At 28.0% G+C, this 16,732-nt stretch overlaps 1 protein-coding gene across 3 annotated transcripts; it reads right to left on the bottom strand.

The window, feature by feature from the left end:
* Positions 1 to 3,772: 3,772 nt before the first annotated feature.
* Positions 3,773 to 7,934, bottom strand: LOC114185725 (protein DETOXIFICATION 53). Of its 3 annotated transcripts, none has more exons than XM_028073601.1 (3): positions 7,870 to 7,934; positions 7,125 to 7,331; positions 3,774 to 5,245 (listed from the first exon to the last, which is right to left on the bottom strand). In XM_028073601.1, the coding sequence occupies exons 2-3, from the start codon at positions 7,245 to 7,247 to the stop codon at positions 3,839 to 3,841; spliced, it is 1,530 nt and encodes a 509-aa protein (XP_027929402.1). In that variant the 5' UTR covers positions 7,248 to 7,331; positions 7,870 to 7,934; the 3' UTR covers positions 3,774 to 3,838. The 3 variants fall into 3 exon arrangements, with proteins under 3 accessions (XP_027929404.1, XP_027929402.1, XP_027929403.1); XM_028073602.1 differs by having other exon boundaries at positions 7,125 to 7,289; positions 7,870 to 7,922; XM_028073603.1 differs by lacking the exons at positions 7,125 to 7,331; positions 7,870 to 7,934 and having other exon boundaries at positions 3,773 to 5,251.
* Positions 7,935 to 16,732: the final 8,798 nt, after the last annotated feature.

Raw genomic sequence — 16,732 nt, forward strand, 5'->3', positions numbered from 1 at the left:
TGAGAGCTTGGGATTTGAATGACAACTATAAAACTTAATCTTATTTTATCGATTCTATGGATTCATATTCCACTTTTGATGATCCTCTATGAACACCAAAAGTTACTTTGAAAGTGATTGAATAGTTGAATATTTTTCATTTAAAATATTAGTACAATCATAATTATTTTTTTCAAAAATAATGAAAAATGTATTGACCGACAAAAAGATGTATATATTCATTACCTAACATTAACAATGTTAATTAGGTACTAGATAGTCTTAAGTTTGACTTATAAATATTTTAGTCTAGAGTACTATTTTGAACTATCCATATATTTACCTTGATTTTTAACATCGTCTTCATCTGTCGTAATTTACCAAACTATGATTTTCTAAACATATACCCTTAACATGGTCTTAATTTTTATATACTTTCAAGGATCATATGCTTATTAAGACATGCTACATTTATCTTGACTAATAATCATTTAAACATATACCACAATAAAAATTTTGATATAACATATAAACAACCTTTTTCTTATCAAAGTTTATTAAATAAAAAATATGTATTTCTGTTATTACTTTATATGTATTTTTTTAATTATAAGTAATGATGTTTAAAATAATACAATACAATATAAAATAATAATCAAAACAATAAATTTGAATAATAATCAGATATGGATGATCATATCACAAGATAACAAAATATAAAATAATATAAAGAATATGTGCATAATTAGAAGTAAATTAAATAACAGTATCATAAATTTTATAAAGAGATCAATATACAATAAATATATATATATATATATATATATATATATATATATATAAAAGTTAAATCACATAAATATTAATTGAGTAAAGATAACAAATGTGTAATTATATATAAATTAAATGATATGATTATAAATTAAAAAATATGACAAATATATAATTTGAGATAAATTAAATGAATAATATGTAGTACGAAATTAAAAATAAATTAAATATTATAATTATAAATAAATATACAGGATTATTTTTTATATGGAGATAAACTAAAGGACGTAATTATAAACCAATAAATTGGACCAATAATAATTAAAAATAAATTAAATAATATAAATATTATTAGATAAGATGATCATAATTGTAATTCAATGTAAGTCACATGTTAGAATTCCAATGAGACATTAGAATTTCAGTCAGAAGTACTTTTAGAATGTTGGAATTTTTTTATAATTTCTTCCTCTAAATTTTCTTTCTTTTATGTGTAACTTCCTCTTTTTGATTTCTTTTTCATATGTTCTTTCACTCCATTGATCATATATATCTAAGTTTTCTTTTATCTCTTCTTATCGTATCTTATCTTTACACATTTAACGTCAGTCTTTATTATATTAAAAATTAAAATTGATTTTTAAACTGAAATTTAAATAAATCTTTAATCTTAATCAACAAGTTTTAACTATTTTCAGTATAATAACTAATAATTTTTAGTTTTTAAATTTAATTATTATTTAATAATTTTTTCTATGTAGTATTACTTTGATCTTAAAGTGTCACACGAAGACATTATGTAGCCAGTAAACAAAAACAGTCCTGGTTATTATCATCATAAAAGTAATTTTATTGATAATATAATCATTCTAATTTGTTACATTTTTATGATTTTCATAACAAATAATACCAATTTTTATACTAAATTTATGACGAATTTTGTGACAATGAAATTGATGATTACGAGTTTTAAAAAGTCATACCCAGTGTTTTATTTAATTGTATTTTGAAAAAGAAATACAATTCTTTTTTAGATATTATGATAAATGGCACTTAAATTTTATTTATTTAATTTTTTTATCTCTTTTACAGTTTTAGTATATTTAATATTATGTCACTCACCTCATTTATTTTATCTACAAATAATATTTTAATTAAAAAGCGAAAGTTTAATATTTAAAAAATTATAAATAAAATTAATGATTTATACTAACACCTCAAATCAACGAATCAATTTAAATAAAGACGAAGAAAATTGAAATCAAATTAATTAATTTTAATTTATTTAGATTTATGATTTTTTTTCAAATTAGAATCAATTCAACGAGCTTGTTTGGTTTAATCGAATTTGCTATACTATAAAAAAATATTTATAAAAAATGCATAATTTTATTCAAATTTCAATAAATTGTTGATAGACATAATTCACAAGAAACCTATAAAAAATTTTTTTACTTGCAAATGTTATTAAAAAAATATAAAAAATTTATTTGATAGCTAAAATTTTGATAATTAATATTAGCAATCAATTAATGATAGAAACTATTTCGATATCTAATTGAGAGATCGATTATTTTTTTATTTATAATATAAACTATTTTAATTATCAATAACTTTTAATTTTTTAAATTGGTAGTTAAATTGTGATTAGTTATTTTTAATAACTAAAATACCTTAGATTTTTTTTTTGTAATGAAAATATATATTTATGTGTTCTAAAGAGAATAATATAATAAATCTCATAAAGCTTATTAAAATAAATTTACATATCATATTTACAAATAAACTTTAAATAAAAGATCAGAAAAATTATGCAAATAAAAATGTGAGAAAAAATAAACATGCTAATAAAAAATATTCTTTGAACTTTCGGTATAATGTTGTGCATATTTGATGGGAAACAAATATATAAATGATTATGGTAAAACAATTTATGATTATGAACTTTTCATATTTTTGTTTTGTAAATTAATAATTAAAATAATAATTACTAAAATAATAAAAGATATTTTTTTTATTGGTTAAATGTTATAATATGTTTTCATTTCTATTTAAAATTTATTTTAAGTCCAATTTGTATTTTTAAAATTATTTTTACATTAAATTGTTTTTAAACAGTTATTTTATCAATTATATTTTAAATATATATTATACAAAGCAATTCTTTTGTTATAGCAATCAAATCAACTACAATTATTTATTTATTTTTTTCACTCTTTTTTTTTTGTTTCAATCCAAAAGAAAAAAAATACACTTTTCAGTCTTTCACTCTCTTTTTTTTTTCTTTTCTTTTCGCTCTTCCACTCAATCTCACACCACTAGTTGTAAAATGAGATACAATCCACTTGTATATCATAATTTAATCTCTTCTCTAATCTCTAATTTATACAAAATTTCCAACAAGATTAAAAGCCAACATTTTATTATACATCACTATAATCACTACCATCAATGATAGTGAACGAATGATCATTTCAGACACTAACATTATAACCACTTTTCTTTTTTTTTTAATATAATATTGTTTTGTTCCATTTTTTCAAAGTACCAAAATGGAGAGTTTTGTAGAAATAAATCTTCATCTCTTTCACATCAGTGTCTTCTTCTTATTGGACTTTCTAGCCTAAGTCATTTTCTCCAACTATCACAGGTTAGGAATTCATGAAAATTAATCAACATTTTCTTTTTTAAGGTGGCATGATATAAAATGAAAACGTGTTTTTTTAAAGTACACCCAACACATAAAACACACACATATTTGTGTGCAGTAGAAATTCATAGAAATGCATATACGATAGATTTTGTTTTTTTAAATAAAATAACTAAAATAGGGGAGTGTTAATAGCAAAACTGAATGTGTTTTAACAATGTTTATCGGAGTGAATAAAGTTATTGGGCCCAATACCATTCTATATTTTTGTGTTTCTTAGTTATCAAATTTGTTCTCTTTTGCCTTTTATAATATTATCACTTCTAGTCTTTATTTTTTTTTCCGCGTTAGCTTTACATAGAAATCTCAATAACTCAAGGTTTTTGTGAAAGTGGTTATGTACCCATGACTATCATATGCAAAATTGATTTAAATGTCTCATAAATCAGAATTAAGGAGTCCACATTCCTCATCATCATTTACATTTTCCTCGTCATCTGTTGTTCGAGCCAGTTGCTCAGCTCTTTTACTTTGATGCCCCCAATCTGTTTGAATCAATGTGTAAACCATCATTCCAAAACACGAAATTTGTGCAGCCAACATGCCAAACCACAAACCCCTCAACTGGTATCTGTGCATGAAAGCAGCAAAAACTGCAACTGGCAACCCTATCAAGTAAAAAGCACAAAGGTTTATTCTTGCACCCACATAAGGGCGTGCAGTCCCTGATAAGATCCCACAAGCAGCAGTTTGAGGCCAGTTACCGATCTCACACAACCCCAGAATTGGAAGTATGGTTGTGACCATATCAACAATTTGTGTCTCAGTCGTGAAGAGTTTCCCCCACACTTTCCTCACAAACATCAAGAAAACAAAGGCTGAGACCCCAGATGCAAATGCTATGAAAAGTCCTATTGTGGCTGTACTTTGTGCACGTAAGGGTTGCCCTGCACCTAGTGAGTGACCAATCTGTGTTGTCAAGGCAGCACTCAATGAAAATGGGAACACATATAGGAACCCAGTTGTTTGAATCAGGACACCCATGGTAGCAACAGTGGTTTGTGGATTACTCAAAAGCCCACATAGGAAGAGCATTATCTCATAGCACCACCACTCCAAGCACACTGAGATGCAACTTGGCAATGCCAGAGTAAGCAACGGTCTCCAATCACGAAAAGAAGAGAGAACAGTGGCTCCTTCCCAAGGTTTTAGAGGCTTCTCTGACAGAAGAAGATAAAGCACTAAGCCTAGGATCATGTTTATGGAGTTCAAACCTGTGGCTAGTGCAATGCCTTTCACTCCCAGCTTCAAATATGTAGCAAAGAAGTAATTTATTGGAAGGTGTAAAATGGCTGCAAAAGATGCAGCTACTGTTAGTGGAGCTGTTAAGCCTTGTGTTCTCAAGAAAGACCTCAATGGATTGAGATGAACTTGTGCAAGGAGCTCTGGGATAGAGAAGACCATGTAAACCTGTGCAACCTGTGTGACTTCAGGGTCTTGGCCTAGCCAGTGTAGGAGAGGGGCCATGTTTAGCCATAGTAGTGAAATGGGGATGGCAACAAGGAAGAGAAGGCACAAGGTTTTGAAAAAGGTTTGGCTTAGAACTGACCATCTTTTTGCTCCATATGCTTGGCAACAAATTGGGTCCATTCCCATGGTAAGACCCTTGAGGAATGAATTTGCAGTGATGTTTGCAAACCCTATTGCAAGTGCTCCTCCAGCTAGCTCCACTTTCCCTTGCCGACCCAGGAAAAGCATGGAAATGGCAGATCTTGAGTACAGAAGCACGTTCGTCATCATTATTGGACATGCAATGTTCGCTAGTGATTTGAACTCTTCTTTCACCTGCATGCATGCAAGTGCGTTTCTATTCAAAATAAAAAAATATTCTCATCTTTTAATTCTAACTCTAATTTTCCTTTAAAATATATCTATTTGATAGATAACTATTGGAGTGATGTAATATGTATATTATTTGTCTTTGATGGTAGAATTATCTATATTATTATACTATTATAATAAATTGCAAAGAATATACTTTTGTTTTATGGATGAACTCTCAAATTCGTTTCGAAAAAGTTGACACTGGCACGTCAACTACTGTGAAGTTAAGTTCTACCTGTTATGATTATTTATTTAAACCTTAACACAAACAAATTAGGTTAGCTTGCCAACCCAGAAAATTAGCGGAATAAAAAATAATTATTTAATGGAACATATATAATTATTAAATAATTAGTTTTTATTCATATATGTTAATTTATATAAATAATTAAATGTTTTTTTTATCTAAATCAATTTTTGTTTAATACATATTTTGTAGTCTGGACTCACCACTGTGTCCCATCTCATAAATCTAAATCAACTTCCTATTAAGTTAGTTCATAAATCGACTAACTCATTGAATATTACTGATAATAATTGCATGTAATTTATCGTCACAAACTTTTCATGGATTTTGATGCAAGTCATTAAATAATACCATGTTGTAGTTTTTTAATGTTATTTGTATATTTAAAAATCACACCCTAAAATGATACATTGTTTTCGGGGTTTGAGGACAAAGTTTTGTTGTCTCTTATTAATGCTTACAAAAATACTTTTCTTTTTTAAATTAATTCAAACGTGTTTACCTTAAAGTACGCGAAAAAAAAAATCTAAAAGTAAAATAGTACTAATATCCCAATATAATTAATGATTGCCTAAACGACACACATTAAGTGTAGAGTAACAACAAATACTAATTAAACCTTAAATTGCGGTACTTGTGTGATTCTATCAACTTAGCCAACTCGACCAAGATTATGTTATGTTTCCCCAATATATATATATATATATATATATATATATGCTATGTTATAATCCGAGGTTTCTCGATGAACTTGTGCTCAATATAAAAATCTAACATATAGAACCAACTCGTCTTACAAAATAATAGATAACTCAATTCTTTGAATGTGTTATTGTGATTTTTATATCATGAAAAAAAAAATTGTTAGAGACAAATTCATTTAAATGATATTCATAGTCTCTAACCATCGATTGAAGAATATTCGTAATATAAAATAAAATTTAAAATATGAAAGGTGTAAATGATATTTTCTATAGAGGAAATTATAACAGAGGTCCGTGATCTGGATGTTGCCGTTGGACATTAAGAATTTCTAACATAGTAGCTCTTAACTCATATAGTAACTAGAGTAAATTATTACGTTAGTGATTTAGAAAAATGGACATGAATTTTATACATCAATTTCAGGCTTTAGAGTTTACAAGTTTAAAATACATGTTAACTTATTTTCGTAACAAATATTATTTCTCGTTTGCATAATTGAGGAAAAGAATGAGAAAATAGAAAAAGGTTCGGTGAACTATATTCTATTATAATGATAAAAAAATAATAAATATTTATAAAGTGTGTAAAATATCATCAAGAAAGTAACATTAATGAAACCTGAAACCATCGTCTCAACAACCATGGGCAGAGACAGGAATAACATAATAAAAAAATAAAATCTTTGGCAATGCTAAATAGGTTTTTTTATTACGGTTCCTTTCCGTACAACATGGACAAGATCAATTGTTTTTTAATCCCTACAAATTACGATATTTTCACTTTTTGACCCAACAGAAAAGAACTCAGAAGTGGAATCATGGCAGCAGAAAAAGTTGCAGAACAAAAACCACCATACACAGAGAGAGAGGAAGAGATATAGTTACGAACCTCAGAGAGAGAAAGGGTAGGGAAAAGTTCGCTGAGAAGGTTGTGTAACTGTTGAGGAAGGTCATGAAGAAACCTGCCACAACCACAGTTTCTTGTTGTTTCCCTACCTTCACTGCTTCTCATGGCCAACCTTTGACTTGGTCACAGGGTTACCTTCTACACTTCCTTCAGATTCAGCACCAGTGCACATGTTTATCACAGTTCTTGCTAAATAGAATAGAGATAACAAAACATTAAGTACCAGAAAATAGCACTAATTGTTCCAATGTCGTGCATTAGTTGCATAGAATGTCTTTCTAACTAAAATATGTAGAATGTTGCCAATCAAAGTTCTTGAGTGAAGGTAAATTCAGTAACCATTTCGTGTGTTTGAAGTATTAGTTTGTGTAATTAATAAATATTTTACAGAGAAAAATCGGTACGATTAATAGTAGGCTAACTCTTGAGAATTAATTTAAAGAATAATGATGTTCTATATATTATTATTAACAAAACTGGGAATGTAAAGGAACAAAATTAAAGCTTATCGATGATCTTTCCCAACCCCTAAGAGACGAAAAATACTAACACAAAAAGAACGAGAGTCTTAAAAGTGATGTTTAAAAAAATATGTCTGAAATGGAGTTACCCTTGTTTTTAATTTGCTGAATCGATCATATAATAAGATTTTGCTTCCCTCGGCTAGGTATATCATACATTAACATATAAAAAAAAGAAAAAAAAATGGAGAAGAAGAGAGCCAAACCTTCATATCCAAAACACTAAGAGAAGACGAAACTGCAGAAAGGTGTTTGGAAGAAAAACACTTACATCTCTAACTAAACCTTAGTGTTTGATTTATACTCGTCTTTAATATTGCAACTTCTTAAAATAATAGCAATTTGTAGCTGCTACCACTCACTTTTATTGTTTTCTTTCATATTTTGTATAAAACAATAATATCATGTCCAAGAAGTGCTAATAATATGCCCTTTTTTATACTTTTTTCTTTCTCTTCGTCCTTTGTTAGGTTAAGTTCGCTTCAGATACGTACTGAGATATCAGTTCCATTGTAACACAACAGGGTTAGGTGTCCAAACAATGTCTTAGTCCATTGAACATGAACATAAAACAGTAATAAAAACTGTTATAGATAGTATAAGATTTTTTTTATGATGTTATATATTCTCATAACTATAAATTAATATTTTATCTTAATTATTTTCCTGGTAAATTTTTTGATTTAATTAAGATCAAGTTGGCATCAGTGTCGTACGTAGCAGCTGAGTTCTGAAGAGAGAATAGGTAAATTGAATGAAGAAAGTGTTGGAAGATGAGTAGCATGATTAAGAATGAAGGCATTGAAGAAGAAGTGTCATCATATATGTTGCAAAGTAAGGCACGTGAAGGCTTCAATCTCCTCAATTAATTAGGTCGATCTATCTTAATTATTAATTAACTGTTGTTCACAAATCATAATGTATGCATGTGTTTCCTTTCAAATGTGTTTGTCACTAGTTAGCTTTAAGGAAAAACGAATATTACTTAGGTACAGTAAACTATGTTGTAAATTGTTGTCTGCTACTACAAGTTTGTTTTTGTAATAAGAGACATTAACAAACTCAAGTCAATCAAGCTTGAATTGAATCCCACATATTATGTGCTGCCACATAACTAATCGGATTCTCTCCCATTGTCGTTATTTCCTAGTACTGCACGTTAGTAGAGAGATATATATCTTATATCTACTTCGACGAAAATCATTTTTATAATATCTAAAGCATATTCATAATAAAATGATATAAAATGTATTTGAGTAGAAATAGTTGGTTTAGTATAATAACTATCGAAAGATTTTGTTGTTAGGAAGATAATAAAAAATTGTGATCATAATATAAAATGTTTAATTTTGATAATTTGTTTAAATTTCGATAATGATTTAGGTATTTAAACACATATTTAATCTTCAATAATTATAACGTATATTTACTAAAGTAAAAATTAATATCAATATGTTAATTTTTGTTTTAGTAAATACACCTTTTTTATTGACAATAAAAATTAATAAATAGAAAAGTATTTAGGTAATTCAACCCTTTTGCATAATATATATATATATATATATATATATATATATATATATATATATAAAACATATTTTATATTTTAGATTTCAATCTATCCATAGCTCTCTTACAAAAAAATTATCATTATCTAGTTTGATAATTATTCATTACTACAATAAACATCATGTTATGTTCTCATTCATTTAAGTCTGAATTCCCTATAAATCCGCATTTGAAAAGAAAAAATTCTCAGATCAATAATTTTGTGACTTTATTTTCATAAAAAATCACATAAAATTAGTTGACGATTATTTTCGATTCATTCACGTGTGATTGTTGATTAACTATTTCGTAAGATGTGACGAAGGGTAAAGAGCGAACACATCCTTAGCTTACACTACTAGAGAAATGCAATTTAGCCACTGATATTAGCCACCAAAATAATTTAGTCGACAATTGTGACTGAAATAGTCACTGATTCATAGTAGTCGCAAATAGTCACTGATTTAGCGACCAAATAAATGTACAATAATATTCATTACTATAGCGACTGAAATAGCCACCGAAAACTTTTAGTCTCTAAATATCATATTTTAGCCACCGAAATAATTTAGTCGCAAATTGTGACTAAAATAGCCACCGATTCATAGTAGTCGCAAATAGTCACTGATTTAACGACCAAATAAATGTACAATAATATTCATTACTATAGCGACTGAAATAGCCACCGAAAACTTTTAGTCTCTAAATATCATATTTTAGCCACTGATTTAGTAACCAAAATAAATCTTATTTTGCAAAATATATTTAATATGGTAATTAGTCACGAATATTTTCAGTCGCTAAACATTATTTAATATATAATGTTTTAGCCACCGATCTAGCGACCGAAATAAATTCTATTTTGTAAAATATATTTAATATGGTGATTAGCCACCAAATACTTTCGGTCGCTAAAATATTATTTAATATCTAATATTTTAGCCATCGATTTAGCAACCAAATAAATTTTATTTTATAAAATATATTTAATATGGTAATTAGCTACCGAATACTTTCGGTCGCTAAAATATTATTTAATATGTAATATTTTAGCCATCGATTTAGCGCCAAAATAAATTTTATTTTTGTAAAATATATTTAATATGGTAATTAGCCCCAAATATTTTTTGTCGTTAAAACAATATTTAATATGTAATGTTTTAGTCATCGATTTAGTGACCGAAAGAAATATTATTTTATAAAATATGTTAAATATATTAGTTAGTCACTAAGTACTTTTTGCTCACTAAAACATTATCCAATATCTAATACTTTAGCCACCAATTTAGCCATCAAATAAAGTATTATATTATAAAATATATTTACTATATTAAGTAGTCACTTAATATTTTCAATAGCTAAAATATTATTTATTTAATATAAATTATAATTAATTAAATTATGTAGTTTTACATTTTGTCGACACTTAAAGAAAAATAATATCCTACTTTAAAAAATACTCCACATTAGAACCTTTACCACCACCAACATCAGCACCACCACCATTACCACCACCACCATCAACACCATTATCACTACCACCACCACATTTCTTTTCTCGTTGTTGTTTTGCCCTAATCGTTAATCTTTTGTCTCCTAACAGCTGTGAAGGTAACTAGGCTACGGTCACCCACACCAGCGACAGTCGCCCACGGTCTCCTTTCACTTCGTAATTCCTTTTCTGTTTCTTCATTTTTCTTTGCTGCTTAATTGTGTTGATAGTTAATTATTGAACTCAGATGCAATGCAATTTGATTGTTATAGTTTAGGAACACCATATTTTTTTTTGCTCTCTTGCCTTGGGTAAATATGAATTTTATTTAAGTTTTGAATTGATTCTCACTAGTTTTGAATTTAGTAAATATTTTGGTTTAGATGGGTTAAACAAGTGACGGTTGACTGATTCTCAATATCTTGATGCTTAGTAAACAATTCACATTCACTGGTTATTAAATAATTAAGAATTAATAATTAATCCATGATTATTATCTTCATTCTATATTCTTCAAAGTTTATACCATAATTTCTAAATACCCAATAAGTTCCATATCGCTTAGGAGTCGAGGTCAAACGAAGTTTAAATACTTCTACCTCCCTCCACCCTTTGAGACGCATTTTAAAGACAAAACCGTGAAGGAGTTCAAAAAATGCTCCAAAGCGGACAATATTTTAGGAGTGCGGTGGTTGTTCCTAACAATGGCTACCGGACGAACTTGGATTGGGATCGAAACTATATATATAAAGAGAATTGACATTTTTATGTAGACATTTTCTTTTGAATTTTATTTTTTAAATAACTATTATTTTAAACTAAAATAATTAGATTTCTATTTGAACCCACCTTAATTTAAATTTAATTATTTTTAAAATTAAAATAATTATTTGATTATTTTAGTCTTTTAAATTATTTTTTATTTAAATTCGTTTTTTTAAATTAAATTAATTATCTACGATAAAGAGGACATGTATATATAATGCATGTGTTTTTACAAGCTATTAATCAATACCTATTAATAAACGGTATATGATTTGTGCTCACATCTCATTGTCGATTTTGCCGGTTTTAATATAAATTATTTTATTCGCTATTTTTCCCTTTAAATTTTATAATTATTTTTAAATAAATTAATAAATTATTTTAATAATAACTTGAAAAATTAATTTTTATATTTTTATTATGAGTTCATAGTTATTAATAAAGATAATTGCTTTTGTTAACTGTAATAACTGTTGTATATATTTCATTACCGAATTTATCTTTACTAATATAAATGATTTCATTGATTAATTACATTTTAAATTTTGTAAGTGCTTTCTATAATTATTTTTTGAATTTTTTAATAAATATAACACTTTTTATTGTAATAAATAATAATTTACAAAATTAATTTTAAACTTTAATTATCATAAAATAAAATTCATTATAATAAGGGAATAGTATGTGTTCCTTTATTGAATGATTAAATCCGAAAGTAAGTTTATAGTTGGCATGTGAGACAAACTCATAAAATCTACAATGAAGCCTCTGCATAGGAAACATATAGGTGTATTCTTTTTTCACTTATGCTCCAATACTCAATTATTACGTCAACTACATCCACTCGTGCACTTTTTATACCCTCAATAATCAACCCTAAGATATGTTTCCCACCATAGATTCCTTTCATCAACTTCATACATAATATATATTATATTTTCTTCATGTAGTCATTTTTAAAAATAATTCACTTGTTTTTTACACAATGCAACTCGGTACAATATCCTATTTAATTAAATATTAATATCTGTTTATTTTCAGCTCACATGATTGAAATTAAAAGTTCTATAAAAATAAGACAATTTCATATTATATAAGTGAAATACAAATCACATTTTACAAACCGATTTTGTGAGATTAAGTTATGCTTAAAACTCGCTTCTAACATAAATATATAGATATATTTCATATGTTTTTTTCCCGGCTTCCAAGCAATTGCTTTTGGACAAAGATTGATTTTGATCTTGGACTCTCGGTGATTCTTGAAAGCAAATAAAAAGATCAGCTAGAAGACAAAAGCAAAATGAAATCGCTGGTTTTAATAGTTTATTTATTTTTTGTACTGTAAAATTAGTAGAACAAAGAGAAACTCAGAAAGTATTGAAATTGTTAAGATATATTCACTTTGAAAAAATTTACTGTCGTTTTTCTGTCTTGTAATGACATAATGAAATTGTTAACAGATATATTCAAAACTTTTTAAGACATTCAAATATATTTTGAATTTGAATTAATCTCATTTCAATTTTTTACTTCTTAAACATTTTGTTTGATTAAGATAATTTAAATTTAATGAATTCTAAATTTTTTTAATAAAATATTTCAATTATCATCAAATTCAAAAGTTATATAAATACCAAATTGTTAAAAATTAAAAGAATATAAATATTGAAAATCTTTTATAATTGATCTTAATTGATATTATTTTTTGCTTAAAGTTTTTCAATATTTTTTTTAGTTTATATTTGTAATTTTTTTTATGAAATACTAGATCAAACCAGAACAAAGTAAAATATAAAATATATAATATCTGGTTAAACTTATGTAAGTTTTGGCCAAGTCAACCTAGATCAGAGACAAGTGAAGTTGACATGAGTTCGAGTCGAGTTAGTCTGAGTAGGCCTAACCTCGAACAAATAGATTTGGTCCTGACTTAAGTCAAGTCGAGTTGGCTTGGCCCAAGTAGAGTCGAATTGGCTTGAGTCAAGTCGAGCTGATTTAGCTCGGATCCAAGTTAAGCCAAGTTGGTCCAAGTCCAAGTCCAAGTCAAACCAAGTTGAGTTGAGTCATGGAATCCCACATTTAGTCGAGTCAGGGTGGTTCCACCTTCATCTGAGTTTGCATATTTAGACAAGTTTGGCTAGGGCCAAGTAGATCCTAGCCCGATTAAGATCAGGTCCAACCTAACCTAATCAAGACTTGGTCAAGTTGAGTCAAGACAAGTTTGCTTGAGCCTAAGTTGAGTCGAGTCAGATCAGAGAGTCAGTCATGGCCCATTCAAGTCGTGACACGTCAACCCAAGCTTGTGTGGAGTTGAGTTGGCACAGGCTAGAGTAAAGCCTGGCGTAAGTCCACGTTCATTTGAGTCGAGGTTGACCCACATTCAACTAAGTTAGGTCAGGTGGGTCCACTTCGAAAAAGACCAATTCAAGTCGAGTTGGACTTGGTCTAGATTAAGCTGAGTTGACCCGATCCAAGTTAAGTTGAGTCGAGTCGGCTTAGTCCTAAGTGAGCCAAATCGGTCTGATGTAACACCCTAGATGGATATTACTTGATAAAATAAAATTTTATTGAAATTCAAGATAGTAAATAAGATTTCCAAATGCGGGAAATCCTGGGTCTTACATCCGAGCTCAGGTCAAGTTAAGTCGACCCATACCCAAATGGATTTGAGTCGGCTCAAGCCCAAGTCAAGACAAATTTACTAAGTCTAAGTCAAGTTGAGACATGGTAGAATCATGTTCAACCAAGTTGGCTAGACCCATGTCGAATCAAGTTCTATCGGGTCTACGATAAATCAAGTTAGGTTTGGTCAAGTCGAGTTGGACCCATGTAGGCTGAGACATCAGACCAGGACCATGTCAAACAAATTTGGGTTGATATGAGTGAGATTGAGTTAAGTCTACTCAAACCCAAATCAATTCAAGTTTAGGTTAACCCAAACTACGAATACTAAAATATGAATTTATGAATACGAAGAATTTCAAAATCTTACTTTTTTTTTTAGGTAAATTTTGAAACTCTATAATTTTAAGAAATTCAAATTAATCTAATAAAATTTTAGAATTTCAATTTCTTTCAAAAAAAATTCTTACCCAAACAACATATTTTATCATTAAACATTTCAATTTTTTTTAAGAAAATAAATAATCGTCTTAAAATATCTTATCCAAACAAAGTGCGATGGTATTAGAAGAGACTTTTCTTAAAAAGATTATTACCAAATGAGCTGGGTAAAGAGAAGTATAGTTAAGTCTGAATTTTTAAACACTTTTGTCAAACCACACAGGTTTTTTTCAAACTCCACGTACATTATCTAACTCTGATATTGATCCTTTTTTGCTAGCTACAACCCATGAAAAGCAAAGTAAATGAAAGTTAATGGCCTATAAGTTGGTTCTTTGAAAAGGTGGCATACACGTTCAAAAGTAGAAATTTATTACAAAAGAATAATTGTTTAACTCTTTCATGCTAGTCTTACACAATTCTGAGAAGGATATGGTATTATAAGGACATAGGATACTTTATTTTAATTATATTGCACAACTTGGGGAACCTAAAACTATAAACTATGTCCGACCAGTTCCTTGTCTCCAAATCCTTGCATGTCCACATGTATGAGCATTATGACATTATTAGGTTTTCCTAAAGCATTCTATAAAGAAGTGATCTCATGAAAGTTGTCCAAAATAAACAATTAAATAAAACTATATATAGTATTTAATATTGTTGTGGTTTAGGGTTTGGTTAAATTAAAGACCTAGGTTCTAGGGTATATTGATTATTTTGAATGCTTGCTCTTTTCTCATGCTACGTTGTTTATTTATTATTTATAGAAATATTTTCGTACTTTTCCAATAGAAAGTATTAAGTATTAGAAAACAACTACGAAAATCACAGAATAAGAGAAAATGAATAATCTTAGTTTGTAGGCCAGTTAATTCTTATATCGAGGTAATTGAATCATTTTAGCTATAATTCATGAAAAAAGTTTAATCAATCTCCATCTTCACGGTTCTCATTCATCTTCACCATTTATATTCCTATTACTCCATCTCCATTCACACCATTCCATTTCTATCTTAAAAATATATATATATATATATATATATATATATATATATATATATATATATATATATATATATATATAATTATTAGAAAGAAATGCATGAATTTCTATAATTGATATTCACATTAAAAAAAGGTAATTCAGTGAATGAAACATATTTGTAAAATTGGTTCACAGTATAAACAGTTTTACACATCAATTTTGTATTAATTGTGGTATCTTTAATTAATACACTCTAATTTATATTTAAAAAATTAATTATTTGCTAGTCATATTATTAGAAATAGCTTACTTTGTAAGATAGTTAACATAACTACTACTTCTGTTTCTTTCTATTAAAGGGAGTTTTTCTCTTCTTTTCTCGAATATATATGTATATATATGTGTATATATATATATATATATATATATATATATATATATATATATATATATATATATATATATATATATATATATATATATATATATATATATATATATATATATATATATATATATATTACGCTCTATACTATCTAAAACAATTCTTTCTGGCCGGTAGGGGGTCTTCTGCATGAAAGCGAAAGGAAGCGACCGATCAAGAAATCATACATGCAAAAAGAGAAAGGGAATGGTTAGTGAATCCGAACATGAGTGGGATCGAGGAAGATAGGGCGTCTGGCTTCGAGGTTATGCAGCTAGAATTGAAGTTGCTACAAACTTGATTGCTGAACTCTGGGCTTGGGTTGTCCGTACTGATCTCCGGATTGCCTTGGCTCGAGGCTTCAGGGATATTCGAAAAAAAAAAGATAAGGCAAATTAAGACTAAGGTTGCTTTGCTTCCTTCACGTGAAAATGAAAAAATGGACAAGCAAATCGAAAACGAAGAATAAGGAGGCATTGCCTTCTCTTCTGCCATCTAGCCTCTCCCTCCTTCAAGCTAGGGAGAAAAAAGAAAGTCAGGGAGAGTGGGCTAGACAGCGAATAAGACAACTAGGTCAATAGGAGCAATCCATCGAGTGAGAGAACGACAGTTACACCAAAAAATACATATTAACCAAAATATATATTACTAAACTCATGTACTCCCTTTATATTTGAGTTGATCTTTTTATTACAGTGAGAAAGGTTATACCATTATCCTCTAATATGATATCAAAAAATACGTCGAGTTGAATTGGTTAACAAAAATTATTTTAAACACATATTA

Source organism: Vigna unguiculata, chromosome 5, assembly GCF_004118075.2.
Source record: "Vigna unguiculata cultivar IT97K-499-35 chromosome 5, ASM411807v1, whole genome shotgun sequence".
Lineage (NCBI taxonomy): Eukaryota > Viridiplantae > Streptophyta > Magnoliopsida > Fabales > Fabaceae > Vigna > Vigna unguiculata.